The sequence below is a fragment of the Loxodonta africana genome, chromosome 8, assembly GCF_030014295.1.
Source record: "Loxodonta africana isolate mLoxAfr1 chromosome 8, mLoxAfr1.hap2, whole genome shotgun sequence".
NCBI classification, from domain to species: domain Eukaryota; kingdom Metazoa; phylum Chordata; class Mammalia; order Proboscidea; family Elephantidae; genus Loxodonta; species Loxodonta africana.
In genome coordinates, this window is record NC_087349.1 from 16,799,503 (window position 1) to 16,814,199 (window position 14,697).

Consider the following 14,697-nt stretch of genomic DNA (forward strand, 5'->3'; position numbering starts at 1 on the left):
CTTCCCTTTCTCCTCCAGGATTCCCCTCTAATTCAGTACAGTCTCCTGCTTCTCGCTATCTTTCTACCTTCTCCACCTTGTCCCAGTTCCTCCTTTCTCCCTCGTTCCCCCAAATCTGGCATTGATCCAGGATCAGACTGTGCAGTTTTCTTCTTCTTGGCCATATTAAGTAATAGGTAGTAGGACAGTTACACAAGGTGCCCCCACTAGGGAAAATGATGCAGGCTGAAGAGCAATGTTGGCACCAATTGAAAGTTACCACCAGAGCTTACCTACCAAGACTTAGCAACTGGGAACTTGCCTCAACATTTGTTCACTGTTGGAAGGTCTGAAACTTTGCTTCTGGCCTCTGGTTATTTCCTTGTGGATTCGCTAGTTGACTCAGAGAATTATGAGTTCTTACGACACACAGCTACTCCCATCTCTTCAAACCAAGCCTGTTAGCAAATGTCATGAACACAAACACTAAACTTTTCCCCAAGGGAAAGCAAGAGAATTTAGAAGACTTGCAGTTACCAGGTTAAGCGTATATTCATGCCCTTAAGGTCAAAGGATGTCTTTCCTCCATGTGTCTGAGTCTATCTGTGTAGTCTGGATACACTGGGCAGGTTTCTCTGTCTTAAGAGAAGTTACTTCAACAGGCTTTTGAGGCCAGTCCTTCTTTGCTGTTGACCAGTGATGGATGTCCTCTTGCCTGGAACACTGCATATCCTGTTGTGGTCATACATAAAACCATACTCCTGTGTTTCCTCACCACCGTGTGTATCACGTTATTAGCTCTTGACCTCATTATAAGAACTTGTATACACTTCTGTCTCCCACCAGACTGTGAGCTAGTTCAGGGCAAGTCTCACATCTTATTGAGCACCTCTCATAGTGGATGGCATGAAATGGACGCTTAGTAAATGTCTCTGGCTTAATATTTGTTATGGGAATGAATGAATCAGTCAGCCAACCATCATATTTTTCATGCTTACCAGAAAAAAGTCCAATTTTGTTGAACGTTCCAAAGTAGCATGACAGTAGAGCAGAGAAATAACTCCCAAAGCCTAGGAGGTAAAATAATTTTTATTTTGTGTACACGTAAGTTCACCTAAAGATATCATATAGGCACATATATTTAAAGAAAAAGAAATCCAGGATTGATACATCGTGTATGCTCAAGATGAACATTTTCTAATTTTCCTTTTCAAATTTACAAAATCGGGTGAGAGTAAATGCCATGCTTTTCCGCAATAAACTAACCCTTCTTGGCCCTGAGGCCTTACTAAGATATTTCAAATGCAAATAGTTTGTATGTGTTAAGATTACTTGGTCTCATCCACACACTGGGGATTCAGCTTTAACCATTTTGCCCTGGTGAAGGGACCAGAAGAATCCATCTTCAAATACTGCAAGGCTACTTCTGTGACCTGTGGTTTCTTCTGTTCCTACTGTGTGCACAGCCAGGGGTAATACTTCTGCACAGGATGCCTTGTGTAAGCTGCTGGTCTCTCGGAGGCACTGCTGGCACTGCGAAGAGCTGCACGGGCAGCCCAGTGCCTATTATTCCAGCGTGATTATTGAACAGTTATTAAGCAATAACAGTTTTCCAAACATGGGGAGGCAAATGAGGGAGAGAGAGAGGGAGGGAAGGGTAAGAAAGGAAGGGAAGGGAGAAGAGAGGGAAGGAGCAAGGGAGAGAAAAATCATAACCTGTCTAAATAAGAGAATAGAGTTGGTTTATATTTTTCTAAATAAGGCTTCCCCACCCAGAGTAAAGTGTAATATGTTACCTGTAGAATGTCGCCTCCTGAGACGACTTAGTGAGAGTGAGAAAACATCTCCTAGAGTACTTGGCTGTCCTAAAGCAAGTGTGAGCCAGGGTTGAGTTAATGTTGCCATGCTCTGGGTGCCCAAATTCTCTGTAATTATTACCTCTTATTCCAGTTATCTTTTATATAAGTAAGCATTGTTTTTTTTTTTTAATCTCTTTACATTGTGTAGACCAAATATAAGTCAGGGATACCATGACCATCCAACTGGTTGTGTTCTCTGCCTCATAACAGATGTCTGACCTCTCAAATCTTTTTCAACTCAATAAATAACTCTTTCTTATCAAAGGCACGGTTACTTGAAGCAACTATGGGGGGGCACTTTTTTAAAATAACATTTAATTGCTTTTTGCCTCTCTAAGTCACCAGATTTTAAGAGATTATTTATAAAACAAAGCAGCTGGGGTCTTTTGTTCTCTGGAGTCACAGCAGAAGATGCACCTACCCATTTTTCTAAGTTTAGACCCTTAGTGGACCCTCAGTGGCGAGTGTGGCTATGCCTCAGTTGTGTTGTATGAGCCCGTATAGCAGGGTACCCCGCATGGTTCGGTGAGGTTAACAAGATGCCAAGAGGGTTCTCTGTGCAGCATATACGCAGAGGTGTGTGTATATACAGATGTACATGCACACAAATGTGTATGCACATGAGTGTTGATATATGTATGGGTGAAATGTATATTCAAGCGAAGTGTATATACAGGTGAGGTATATATGCACAGAAGATATATACAGGTGAATTGTGTATGCACAGCAGTGTATATACCACTGAAGTATATATGTACAGAGTGTATATACAGGTGAAATACATATGCACAAAAGCATATATATTCAGGTAAAGTGTATGCACGGAAGTGTGTATACAGGTGAAGTGTGTCTGCACAGAAGCATATATTCAGGTAAAGTGTGTATACAGGTGAAATGTGTATGCGCAGAAGTATATACTCAAGTGAAGCGTGTATGCACAGAAGCATATGTTCAGGTGAAGTGCGTATGCATAGAAGCGTGTATTCAGGTGAAGTGTGTCTGCACAGAAGCATATATTGAGGTGAAGTGTGTATACAGGTGAAGTGCGTATGCGCAGAAGTATATATCAGGTGAAGTGTGTCTGCACAGAAGCGTATGTTCAGGTGAAGTGTGTCTGCACAGAAGCATATATTCAGGTGAAGTGTGTATGCACAGAAGTGTATATTCAGGTGAAGTGTGTATGCACAGAAGTGTATGTTCAGGTGAAGTGTGTATGCACAGAAGCGTATGTTCAGGTGAAGTGTGTCTGCACAGAAGCATATATTCAGGTGAAGTGTGTATGCACAGAAGTGTATATTCAGGTGAAGTGTATATGCACAGAAGTGTATATTCAGGTGAAGTGTGTATGCACAGAAGTGTATATTCAGGTGAAGTGTGTATGCACAGAAGTGTACATTGAGGTGAAGTGTGTATGCACAGAGGTGTATATTCAGGTGAAGCGTGTATGCACAGAAGTGTATATTCAGGTGAAGTGTGTATGCACAGAAGCATCTGTGCGAGTCAAGGCGTCAAGGGTGCTTCCTAGAGTCAAGGTGTATTTTTCTTCCCTGAACATCACAGAGAAGACAGGCTGCTGACCCCCACCAGCTTTTATGTGATCAAATGTTATTAAACCCCCACTCTTCTAGATTTTTCCCTAACTTGCCTGCATTATTTCCAAAGACCCAGTGGTATTAATTAAAGAAGAAAATGTATTACAAAAATTGAAAAGCTTTTTGTTCATTTTGGTTATTCATGCTCATGTACTTAGGGTGTGAGGCCTATGGATATAAAAACAAAGCATCCGTGTGTTGTTGTTAGTTAGCATTGCGTAGCCCCGACTCATGGCAACCTTGTGTATAACAGAGCCATCTTCATGTAGGTTGGTATTTCCGAGTCTCATCTGTGTGTGTAGAACACTGTGTTAGTCATTTTATCTGGGCTAAGTGATAAAAGTTTTTATCTTTATAGATATAAGTTTATAGGTGTAAGTTTTATCTTTATAGGATTTTCCTGGTGTTGGGACTTTTGCTCAGGATCCTAAAATCCGGGGGGAAGACTGGCAACGCTTTCTCCTCCCTCTTTGTGGATTGCCCTCCTCCTGTGGGTCCAGGTCACTGGCTTGTGACCCTGACACCTTTTCCAGAGTCAACAATAGATTAAAATATTTTCAGATAGATGCTACTCTGTCAAGTCTTGCGTGTGTACGATAGAATTCTATGTACTCTATGGTATATTTAGCCAAAGCCGAGTTTTTCTTTTCAATACCCAAGTTGAATCTGGTTGAGTGGTGTGGCGGTCACTGTGGGTAATGACTGGTCTGCTACCAGCGTGATTGACTGGTTTGACCAGACACTGATGGAGCCCCAGAACAAGGTCAACATCCTTGCCTCGGACAGCGGCGGAGGCTTTGTCTTGTGAGGGTAGACAACATAATAGTTAACGTGCATAATTTTAGTAATCGATGGCTCTTGGAAAAAAGATCTTTTGTTTTTATTTCAATTTATTTTTTAAAAAATACGTAGCAAAGTCTGTGTGAAAACAAATTGAAAGAGAAACGCAGGCAGTGACCATATCTCCCTTGTGGAGGTGTTTGACCTCCGAAGTCTAATCGTGGAAATTTGAGTATAGCACAGATAGAAACATCATTAATAAAGATGCTTAGCTGTTATTAAGAATTGCAGAAAAGCTTGGAATTGAGGTATTTTTCATATCTCGCATTGCCAGAAAAGACTGTTTGCATTTTATTCTGAAAACTAACATTAGGATATTGTAATTTAAGGTAAAATGAAAAAAATGTAATAGAAGATAATACATTTTAGATATTTTCTTCCTTTGTATTACAGTATATGATTGCTTTATTGTAAATAAGAGAAACGAGTGAATTATTATTCTTAAATAATATTCTTAAATATTGGCAGTGTGATTGGTAGCTTTTTGTTTTGAGCTTTGAAGAAAAGCGGAAATCCTGGCCACTGAGCGCAACAGCTAATGAGAAGTGTAGTAGGAATTAACTGTGCCGTAGGAACTAACTCACTGGGATTTGGCTCCATGGCTATATTGTGGGACAGCTTTTTTTTTTTTTTTTTAATAACTTTTATTAAGCTTCAAGTGAACGTTTACAAATCCAATCAGTCTGTCACATATAAGTTTACATACATCTCACTCCCTACTCCCACTTACTCTCCCCGTCTTGAGTCAGCCCTTTCAGTCTCTCCTTTCTTGACAATTTTGCCTGCTTCCCTCTCTCTCTATCCTCCCATCCCCTCTCCAGACAAGAGTTGCCAACACAATCTCAAGTGTCCACCTGATATAATTAGCTCACTCTTCATCAGCATCTCTCTCCCACCCGCTGACCAGTCCCTTTCATGTCTGATGAGTTGTCTTCAGGGATGGTTCCTGTCCTGTGTCAACAGAAGGTCTGGGGAGCATGGCCGCCGGGATTCCTCCAGTCTCAGTCAGACCATTAAGTTTGGTCTTTTTATGAGAATTTGGGCTCTGCATCCCACTGATCTCCTGCTCCCTCAGGGGTCCTCTGCTGTGCTCCCTGTGAGGGCAGTCATCGATTGTGGCCGGGCACCAACTAGTTCTTCTGGTCTCAGGATGATGTAGGTCTCTGGTTCATGTGGCCCTTTCTGTCTCTTGGGCTCTTAGATGTCGTGTGGCCTTGGTGTTCTTCATTTTCCTTTGCTCCAGGTGGGTTGAGACCAATTGCTGCATCTTAGATGGCCGCTTGTTAGCATTTAAGACCCCAGACGCCACATTTCAAAGTGGGATGCAGAATGATTTCGTAATAGAATTATTTTGCCAATTGACTTAGAAGTGTGGGACAACTTTTAATGTGGTTTTTTACTTGTTTGCTTGTTTTTTTAATTTTATTGTTTTAAAATATGTATAACAAAAAAATTGCCATTTTAACTATTTTAAGTGTACAATTCTGTTTGTTAATTATATTCACCATGTTGTACTACTATTACCACTATCCATTTCCAAGAGTTTTTCAGCATCCCCAAACAGAAACTCAGTCCCCCTTCAACCATAACTCCCCATTCCCTCTCCCCCCAGCCGCTGGTAACCACTCATAAACTTTCTATCTCTACGCATTTATCTGTTAGATATTTCATATAAGCAAGATCATGCAATGGTTGACCTTTTGTGTCTGACTTACTTCACTTAGCATACTTTCAGGGTTCATTCATATTCTAGCATGTATCAGAGCCTAGTTTCTCTAGGTTTGGTTTTATGACCCCATCTGACCCCATAAGAGATGCATCATGGGAACCTGTTCAAAACTCAGGATTTGGTTTTTAGCACCAACCATTCATTCTTCTTCATTTATTCCTATGCGTAGTCTCCCCTCCCCCACCCCCTATTCACTATAGTACCTGTGGGCTCTTCCAGGTCATTTCCTGGTCCAAACACAGGAAACAACCCTTCCTCTGTGCACCCATGCTGGTTGTGAAGGAATGACTTCCGTGGTCCTGAGAGCCTCTGGGGTTGTGGCTGCTAACTGGTGTCTCTTTACCCCTCTGGGCGGAGACTCCTCTGAGGAGCACTGTTGTCCATATTTTCCTCCTCTGAAGCTTCCTTATTATCCTTGCCATTTTTATTAGGACTAAAAAGATAGGCAAGTAGTTTCCTTGAAGTATGAAGCTCAGACTCACATCAAAGAAGTTTCTAAGACATGAAAGTAGGCGAGGCAGCATCGAAGCTGCCAGATAGGTCTAAAACAGATAACCGAGCACAAATGCACTGGAGGGTCTCAGGAGACTTCAGAATACCACTTATCTCACCTTTATTTTTTACTGAGAATATTTTCATTTCTTTTTGACCAGTTTATTCAACCCACAGGGAACCGTCCTAAGGAACCACTTCGAGATGGCACTGGTTTATGTTCATCATCGTGTTATTTTAAGCAGTGAAAAATTAGAAACAACCTAAATGTATATTTTTATTCTTTTCTATATTTTGCAGTCTCTACAATGAACCTGTCAGTGTAAGAAGAAAAATACTTGGATTATATTCTCTTAGGGGCCTTTTAAGTAAATATAAGCCTTACACATTAGCAAAAATTGTTTTACCAGCTACAGAAGACTCAACAAGAGTGCTTCTTTTGCTTTTGTCCTCGAGTCAGATCTTTGGGCCTTCAGCTCTGCCTTTGGACACGGTCAGCAGTCTCCGTGGCCTTAAATGCACTGTGTGGGGCTTGGAGGGAGGCAGATGGGCTGCTAGTACTTGTGGAGATGAGGGAAGAAGAAAGGAACAGACCGTAAAGGGGTACAAGAAGGAAGAGGAAAGCAGAGGGAGATGTACACATGGCGGAATTCATTAAACATCACCAGTGATTTCAAGTGACCACCAACCTGTTTTCTGAATTGATTTTGATAAATGTGCATTTTCAGATGTCATCTTTCTACCACCAGTTCCTCTTTGGATGGTATATCTTCTCACTTCTTCGTTATTGTTCTGAGTTCTCCACATTTATATTCCTCCTCCTTTTAACATGTGTCATTTGCCATTTCGTGATCTTTGCTGAATCTTCCGTATATACAAAGAAATTAAATTATTCAGATGTCCTTTACCACTAAGATTTCATTTTCCTTCTTCGGTACCTTGCAACTCTGCCTTTTGTTATTTTTGCCCAACAGTGGCTTTTGCCATCGGCGGGAAAGAAAGCAGTCAATATAAATCCATTGCTGATGCTATGACTGTGTGGAAGGTTTACCATAATGCATATTGGAAATGTCTTTGAAACCCTTTTCCTGAAGAGAAGGTGCCGCGGCTTGGGTTTTATGGCCTTCTAATGTCGGGCAGTAATCTCATTTAGCATTTCCCAAAGTGAAAACCGTGCATTAGGGCAGCGTAACAAGCATCGCAGATCAATACAGAGGCAGCGCTTCACCTGAATACACGAAGATGAACCAGAGTCTGCTCTAGGAACGGGGGACAATTATGTTGATTTCCTACCCTCTTTCCCCCTTTCTGCCATCTCATCATCAGTACAGGTTGAAATGTATGCAAGAATTTCAGAAGATGACTGTGTGCACATACATACACACAGAGAGAAAACAGACAGACAGGAAAGCAAGGGCCATGGGAGTGAGTCGTATTGATCTGTGGTGATAAAAGTTTGTTTTGACACATTTCAAATCATAAATAACTCATGGATTTTAACTTGCATGGCTAATAGCTCAACTTGGGATAAATGCTTATGTACAACTTCAGTGACCTCTTTCTAAGGAGCCCGTGGTATTAGATGAATTATCTCATTATAAAGTCTTTTCAAAAGGGGAAAGAATTGTTACCTTCTTTATGGTGTGCTGTATGGGAAGCTCGTTCTTCACCGTGCTTTTCTGTAAATAGCAGGGAAGGGTGCAGACCTGGTCAGGGTTGCCTCAGTCTTCCCTCTCTTTCCCTGATTATCAGTCTTCAACACCAGGAGAGAACGCAACACCGCTTTCCTGTGAACCGTTAGAGTCATTATTCACATATGTGCTACGTTCAGCTGACCTGAGGCTTAATCATATTTTATTCAGTATTTATCCAGACGTGGCTGTAGCTGTAATCAGTCAGTTAGTGGTGTCTGTGTTGATACCCTCGAAGCACAGCCGTCTCTTTTTAAAAGCTGACGCTCATGTAGGGGATTAGGGAAATCTGTGTCCACAAAAATTCACAGACATCCGAACGTTGAAATCTTAAAAAGAACTGAAGCTCCTGGGATTGGGTTGAAAGTCTGTTTTAGATATTTGACAAAGCAGCAAGGTAATGAATAAAAAAGTAAAAGCAATGTTAGGTAAAATTTGGGGGATTATTTTTTTTTTCCCGTATGTCTGCTTTCTTTACAGGGTAGTAGGAAGTAAGTCCCCTCAGGGGCCAGTAACATGGTTTGCATTTCAGTTTTCTATTCTAGCAAAATATATGTTAGCTTAGTGTGTTGGATAAAAGTAATAAGGAGACAAATCGTCACCCAGGGGTTTCCTTATTGATGAGAAATATTCCTCTTGTGTTCTCTCGGGATTTTTTAGAACCCATTAAACTTCAAATAATGCGGTTTCAAGACTACCATGGAAATAACAAATTTCAATTTCAAAAAAAAATAACTGATAGGAAAGACTGGAAGCTCTTTGTACTAAAAACTAATTTTAAAAAATATATGAATTCATAGATTTAAAGTGATAATATGTATTTTCTGTGTGTGTGTTTCATTCATTTAATCCAAGTCCCACTACCCTGTTAACAATAATACTTGGTTCTCATTTATCTAGTGCAATTCATTGAGTTTATTTTGTTTTTATCATTTCCCAGTGTTTATAAACTATTTTGGAAACATATAGATTTGATATAGCATATATACTCTGAGCAATCTAACTACAAAATCTGGGATTTATAAGTGTAATTAGTAAAAATTTTGGCCTAAGGAAATTAAGCATTTTTTCTTTCCATCTATTTATATTCATTCAACATATATTTATTATCTATGTCTAATAGCTGAGATTACAAAGAAAGTAAAACATAGTCCTCACTTCTTGGAATTTATGTTGCAGTACATGTGGGCTAGTAAATATCCCCGGAGCATGGTGTGGTCAGGGTTACATGCATGGTGGGAGAAGTTAATATGGAACGAGTGGGGTCATCAGAAAAAGCATGATAGATTCTACCAGGGAAGGGAGTTTGTGGAAGCTGCACAGAGATTACACTTAAGCTAAGTATTGAACAACGAGGTGTTTTCCAGGTGCGTAGGCGTAAAGACACAAAGAGAAGTATTCCAGCCAAGCCTGCCAGTGGTCTGGCCAGGCTGCAGGTTGCGAGATGGCAGGGAATGGAGGCTGATGAGTAGGCAGGAGCCTGACTGAGAGGGAGCTTGACCTTGTATTTTATTTAGGAAGCAATAGGGAGAGATATTTTCATCAGATTTGTGTGTTAGAAAGAACCCTCTAGAAGACATGTGGAGGCCAGAGTAGAGGGCAAAAGCTGAGAGACCAGTTTGGAGGTGACTGCCTGGAACTGGAGTATAAATATTTAGGAATTAATGTAACCAGGGTGAGTATGGAGAAGTAGAACCAGACCACAGGGATATGGAACTCGTCGGCCAACTAGGTATGGGAATTGAAGGGAGAAGTCGTGACTCTCGGTTTTCTGGTTTCTCCGTCTGGGCTGAAAGGCAGTGGTACCATTCAGGTAGTTTAGTTTTGGGTTTGGGAAGGAAGTTTATAATGTCCAGAGAAGCTTATACAGATGTCATTTAATGGAACTAATTTCATAGAAATAATTTATATTATATGCATTTTTATCATGGGGACAATTATCTTTCTTCAAAGGTTGAAGATGATTATTTCTTAAATTTTTTCTACATGTGCAACATTTATATGTTATTTAATGTTTTATATATATTCTTTAACCTTGATCTTTATTCTGACTGAAGACCATTTATCTCACTGCCCCGTTATTGTTTCCAGGCGGTATGATTTTCACCCAGTGTGTGCTGACCTGCAGGCCCAGATTCTCCAGTGTTACCGCCAGAACACCCACCAGACCCTCAGCTGCTCTGCTCTGGCCACCCAATACATGCAGTGTGTCAACCAGGCCAAACAGGTGGGTGTGCCAGCCACATTAACCAGGCACCAGGAGAACAGAAAGCCCTACATTGTGGGGCAGTGGTGAGAATTAAGTGGGCGCATGTGTATGAAAAAGCTTCATAAACTAGCCATCATCATCAAGAACGATCACCAAGAAAGAGTCAGGTCACAGTCAAGTTCCATCCAGCTGGGTGTAAAAAAAAAAAAAATTTTTTTTTTTTTTTTTGATCTATTCTTGTAGCCAACTCATTTACTTGCCCTCGCTCCCCACAAAAAAGCTTACTAAAATTATTAATTTTTCTAGTTGCCCTGTACTTTTGTCCTCTCTTATTATTAGTTGCTGTCAAGTGGATTCCAACTCATGGCGACCCTATGTGTACCAAGTAAGAACTACTTCATAGGGTTTTAAGGCCGTGACCTTTTGGAAGCAGATGGTCAGGCCTGTCTTCCAACGTACCTCTGGGTGGGTTTGAACCACCAACCTTTTGGTTAGTAGTCCAGCATTTAACTGTTTGCACCACCCGAGGACTTCCTTTTGTCCTCTGCTATTGAATTATTGTGTAATGGTATCCTCGAAGTCATTGCCCAACTATTTCTGAGCTGATATTCAGAGCCAACAAAGAAGAGGGGTTACAATCTTTCCACTGATTGGTGGGGTCCACTAAACTGGGCAGGGAAAGGGGGCCCAGAGATGGGATTTAGAAGATAGTTTCCTTGCTCTTATACACTAGAACCCTAGTTTTCTCTTGACCCTTTATATCAGAGTAATGTGATGTTTCCAGGACGTGAGCTTTCTCTAATTCAGGTACTTTCAAAAAGCTAATGATAAACCCTGGAGCACATTATCAATTCCGGCAGGTCACATAATTACCTATCATTTAACTGATTTAACAGTTGGATGTAGCTTGTTCTGAGAGACAGAAATTGTTGGGAACCTTGATTCTTCCTGCCGACGAACTCCCTAGAGTTGACCTTCTAACCCAATTAAATCTAGCGTTGAAGTTACACAGCATGTCTTTCTGCAGCCTAATTTGCTGTAGTTATCATAATACCACTTAGTGTAAGTTTTAACACTCTCTAAATATCTGATTGAGAGGTTGGCATTATCTGGATAGCTGGAAAATAACAACCACACTAGTAGAAAAAAATGTGATCAAGACTTATTAAATGCCTATATTGTCTTTAAAAGCTAGTGGCTTGAGACTGTTTTCTGTTTCTGGCTTGGAGCAGCACTTGTATAACTTTTAGTAGTGTGCCAGGCTTCTGTTCTTGAAAAGGCTTCACTAGAGGTAATGCTGCTAATGTTAAATTAGTATATTTTCTTTGTCAAAAATAGCCCTCAATATTAATGCCCTTGGGACTGTAGGTTGACTCATGGATTTTCCCAACTTGATAGTAGTGCATATTGAGGTATAGGGCAGGATCAGTGGAAAGAATGGCTGTGACACAGTGTGTGTTTCAATGCCGGCATCTACCGTATGTGCCTATTTCCACAGTGTGATCCCTAGCATTTCTGAAGTGGCAGCTGCAGGGACATGTGGAGTACTGGCTCCGTCTCGCCTGTCTAGGTTGTGTTGAGTCATCTACGCGTAGCCCTCTGAGACCAATGGCATATATTTGTAAAGTAAACAAAATTAACTTGTGAGAAAATAAAATAAGCCACGTGGTGTCATCGAGAGTTAGAATCAGGCTTATCTGAGTTTGTAGCCAAGCCCCGTCTTTTAGTAGCTCCATGACCTTGGGCCTTAGTTTTTCTCATCCGTGAATTGAGGTATTGGTACCTCCAGAGTTGTTGTGAGGATTACATTTATGTAAAAAATTCAGTAAGTCTTTTTTTCCTTCTTCTTCCCTCAGTTACATTATTTCATGCTGAAACTAAACAGACCAGTGAAAAGCATCCAGTTATTACTCGTGATACCAGAAGAGACCTTCTTCTTTTCCCTTAATCTGCAGTACAGTTTAATTTTATTTTTAGCTAATATGTTTGGGGTGCCTACTGTTTTTATGGCTCTTGTATTCAATTATCAGTTATCAAACCAAAAAAACCCCGTTGCCGTCAAGTGGATTCTGACTCATAGTATTAGGAGTGGATATTAATAGAAAACCAGGTGCTGTTTCATCAGCTCTGACTCATGGTGACCCCATGTATGTCGGTAGAGCTGTGCTCATAGAATTTTCAGTGGCTGATTTTTTAGTAGCAAGTCACCAGGCCCACCTCTGGGTGAACTCAGACTTCCAACCTTTTGGTTAGTAGCTGAGGGTGTTAACTGTGTTTGCACCACCCAAGGACACCATATTAGTAGAAGATAGAGTTGAAAAGATACACATCCCCAAAACCTTCTTATACTATAATGGACATTGTTGAAAAGGCAACAACACCTTGTATTTCTGCAGTGCTTAGATTTTCAAGGTGATTTCACATCCACGTTCTTACTGGTTTTTTATGACAACTTGAGATGTAAACAGAGGTAGTTTTATTTTCACCATTTTACAGTTGAGAGAACTGAAACCCAGGGAAGCCATGCAGGTAAATTTAACCACAAGATACCTTGGCATAAAAACAAAAGCATTTAAAATAAATTAAACGGCATGTGGTTTTTTAGTGGGCAGGCATGTAAGCGGACACCCATCCCCCACTGACACAGAAATAAGGCAAAGAGGGACAATGAGAGAGTGGGGGAAAAGAAGAGTGAAGATGGGATTAAGTAGTGACAGAGTCTGAGGTAACAGTAGGCAGTGGACAAGAAAGCACACCATCCAAGGTGCAGCCCCACTCTGTCCTCTGTTAACCCACTGCCAGCAAGTCAATTTTGACTCATAGCAACCCTATAGGACAGAGTAGAGCTGCCGCATAGGGTTTCCAAGGCTCTAAATCTTTCCTGAAGCAGACGCCACATCTTTTTACAGAGCAGCTGGTGGGTTGGAACTGCGAACCTTCTGGTGAGCAGCTGAGCACTTAACCACTGCACCACCAGGGCTCCTCTGCCCCATGTTAGATTTCACCAAAAGGGCCAGAGGAAGCTCATCTGAGTAGCTGGTTTTCCTCTAATATCGGGTTTTCTTTTGTTCCGTGTAAAGTTAGATTCTTACCCATCCATGACCCCAGTCTTGCCCCCATTAGAAAAGACTTTGCCAATATACAGGGTCCTGCTGGTCCTTTGTAGCAGTTCTGAGGGACCAGCCCTCCTCCTTAGGTTTCCTGTTAAATCTGAAGAGCAAGCTGGACATGGTAACCGTGGAAAACACTCAGCGTGGCAGCAGCCCATTAGGTCTGTTGTCCATTTCCGACATAGTGCAGAGCGTCCTCGGAATAATTCCAGTAGCCAACTCCACTCCACGTTCAAATGGTTCATAAGATTGGGCTTTCAGGGTTCCCTGGAGGCGTGGGTCTGTAGTCTAATAGGTTTTACTGATAGGAAAATTTCCGGATGTTCCTTAACCTTACTTTTTCCGTTCTTCTTGTACATCCACTTATTCACATCAGTCTCTTGTCAGCTATTCTTAAGACCTTGTGAGATGACATGGGTCATTCGACTGTTATTCCCAGTATACTAACTTATCTGTTTTTCGTAAGAGTAAAGAGAATTAAATTGTAAAGTGGTAGAAAGGGAGAAAAATGCAGAACAGAATTCTAAATTCTCATGGAATCCAGAGTGCCTGGAGCTATGGAGGCTGGATAAACCCCTGAAACTGTCGCCCTGAGAAAGTCTTTAAACCTTAAACCAAAAATACCCCTGCAGTATTCTTAAAACCAAACAATAGTTCAGCTTAACTAGTAGAGAATGTCTGCCTTGAGAATTGTGCTCTTTTAAGATCTATCTATATAGGATCAAATTGACGACAGTAACTGAAAAGAATAGATAGGAACCTTAGGGGGCAGTGAGTTTATGTTAATCGGGGAGGAACATCTCAGAAAAGGAGAGTGAGAATGGTTGCACAACTCTGAGAATGTAACCAACGTCACTGAATTGTACATGTCGAAACTGTTGAATTGGTGTATGTTCTGCTGTATATATTCTCAACAACAAAATTAAAAATATGTATTTTTTTTAAAGTGGGAAAATGGGTAGAGGGGCCCTTTGCTCCCTGGAATACCCCACATGGCCTTTGCTTCCTGGGACGCCCACATAGCCTTTGCTCCCTGGGATACCCCGCATGGCCTTTGCTCCCTGGGATGCCCACATGGCCTTTGCTCCCTGGGACACCCCGCATGGCCTTTGCTCCCTGGGACACCCACATGGCCTTGGCTCCCTGGGACGCCCAAATCGCCTTGACTCCCTGGGATGCCCACATGGCCTTTGCTC

General features: G+C 41.3%; 1 protein-coding gene across 2 annotated transcripts in view; it reads left to right on the forward strand.

Annotated features, from left to right (window-relative positions):
- The window catches only part of CHCHD3 (coiled-coil-helix-coiled-coil-helix domain containing 3), a 336,220-nt gene that overhangs the window by 313,387 nt on the left and 8,136 nt on the right, over window positions 1–14,697 (forward strand). Inside the window, exons 7-8 of one of the 2 annotated variants that reach the window (XM_064289706.1) lie at window positions 10,274–10,409; window positions 12,248–14,499. In XM_064289706.1, the coding sequence (XP_064145776.1) occupies window positions 10,274–10,409; window positions 12,248–12,490 (379 nt within the window). In that variant the 3' untranslated portion in view covers window positions 12,491–14,499. Of the gene's footprint in view, window positions 1–10,273; window positions 10,410–12,247; window positions 14,500–14,697 lie in introns of those variants that run through there. The other variant, XM_003420879.4, reaches the window with a different exon arrangement.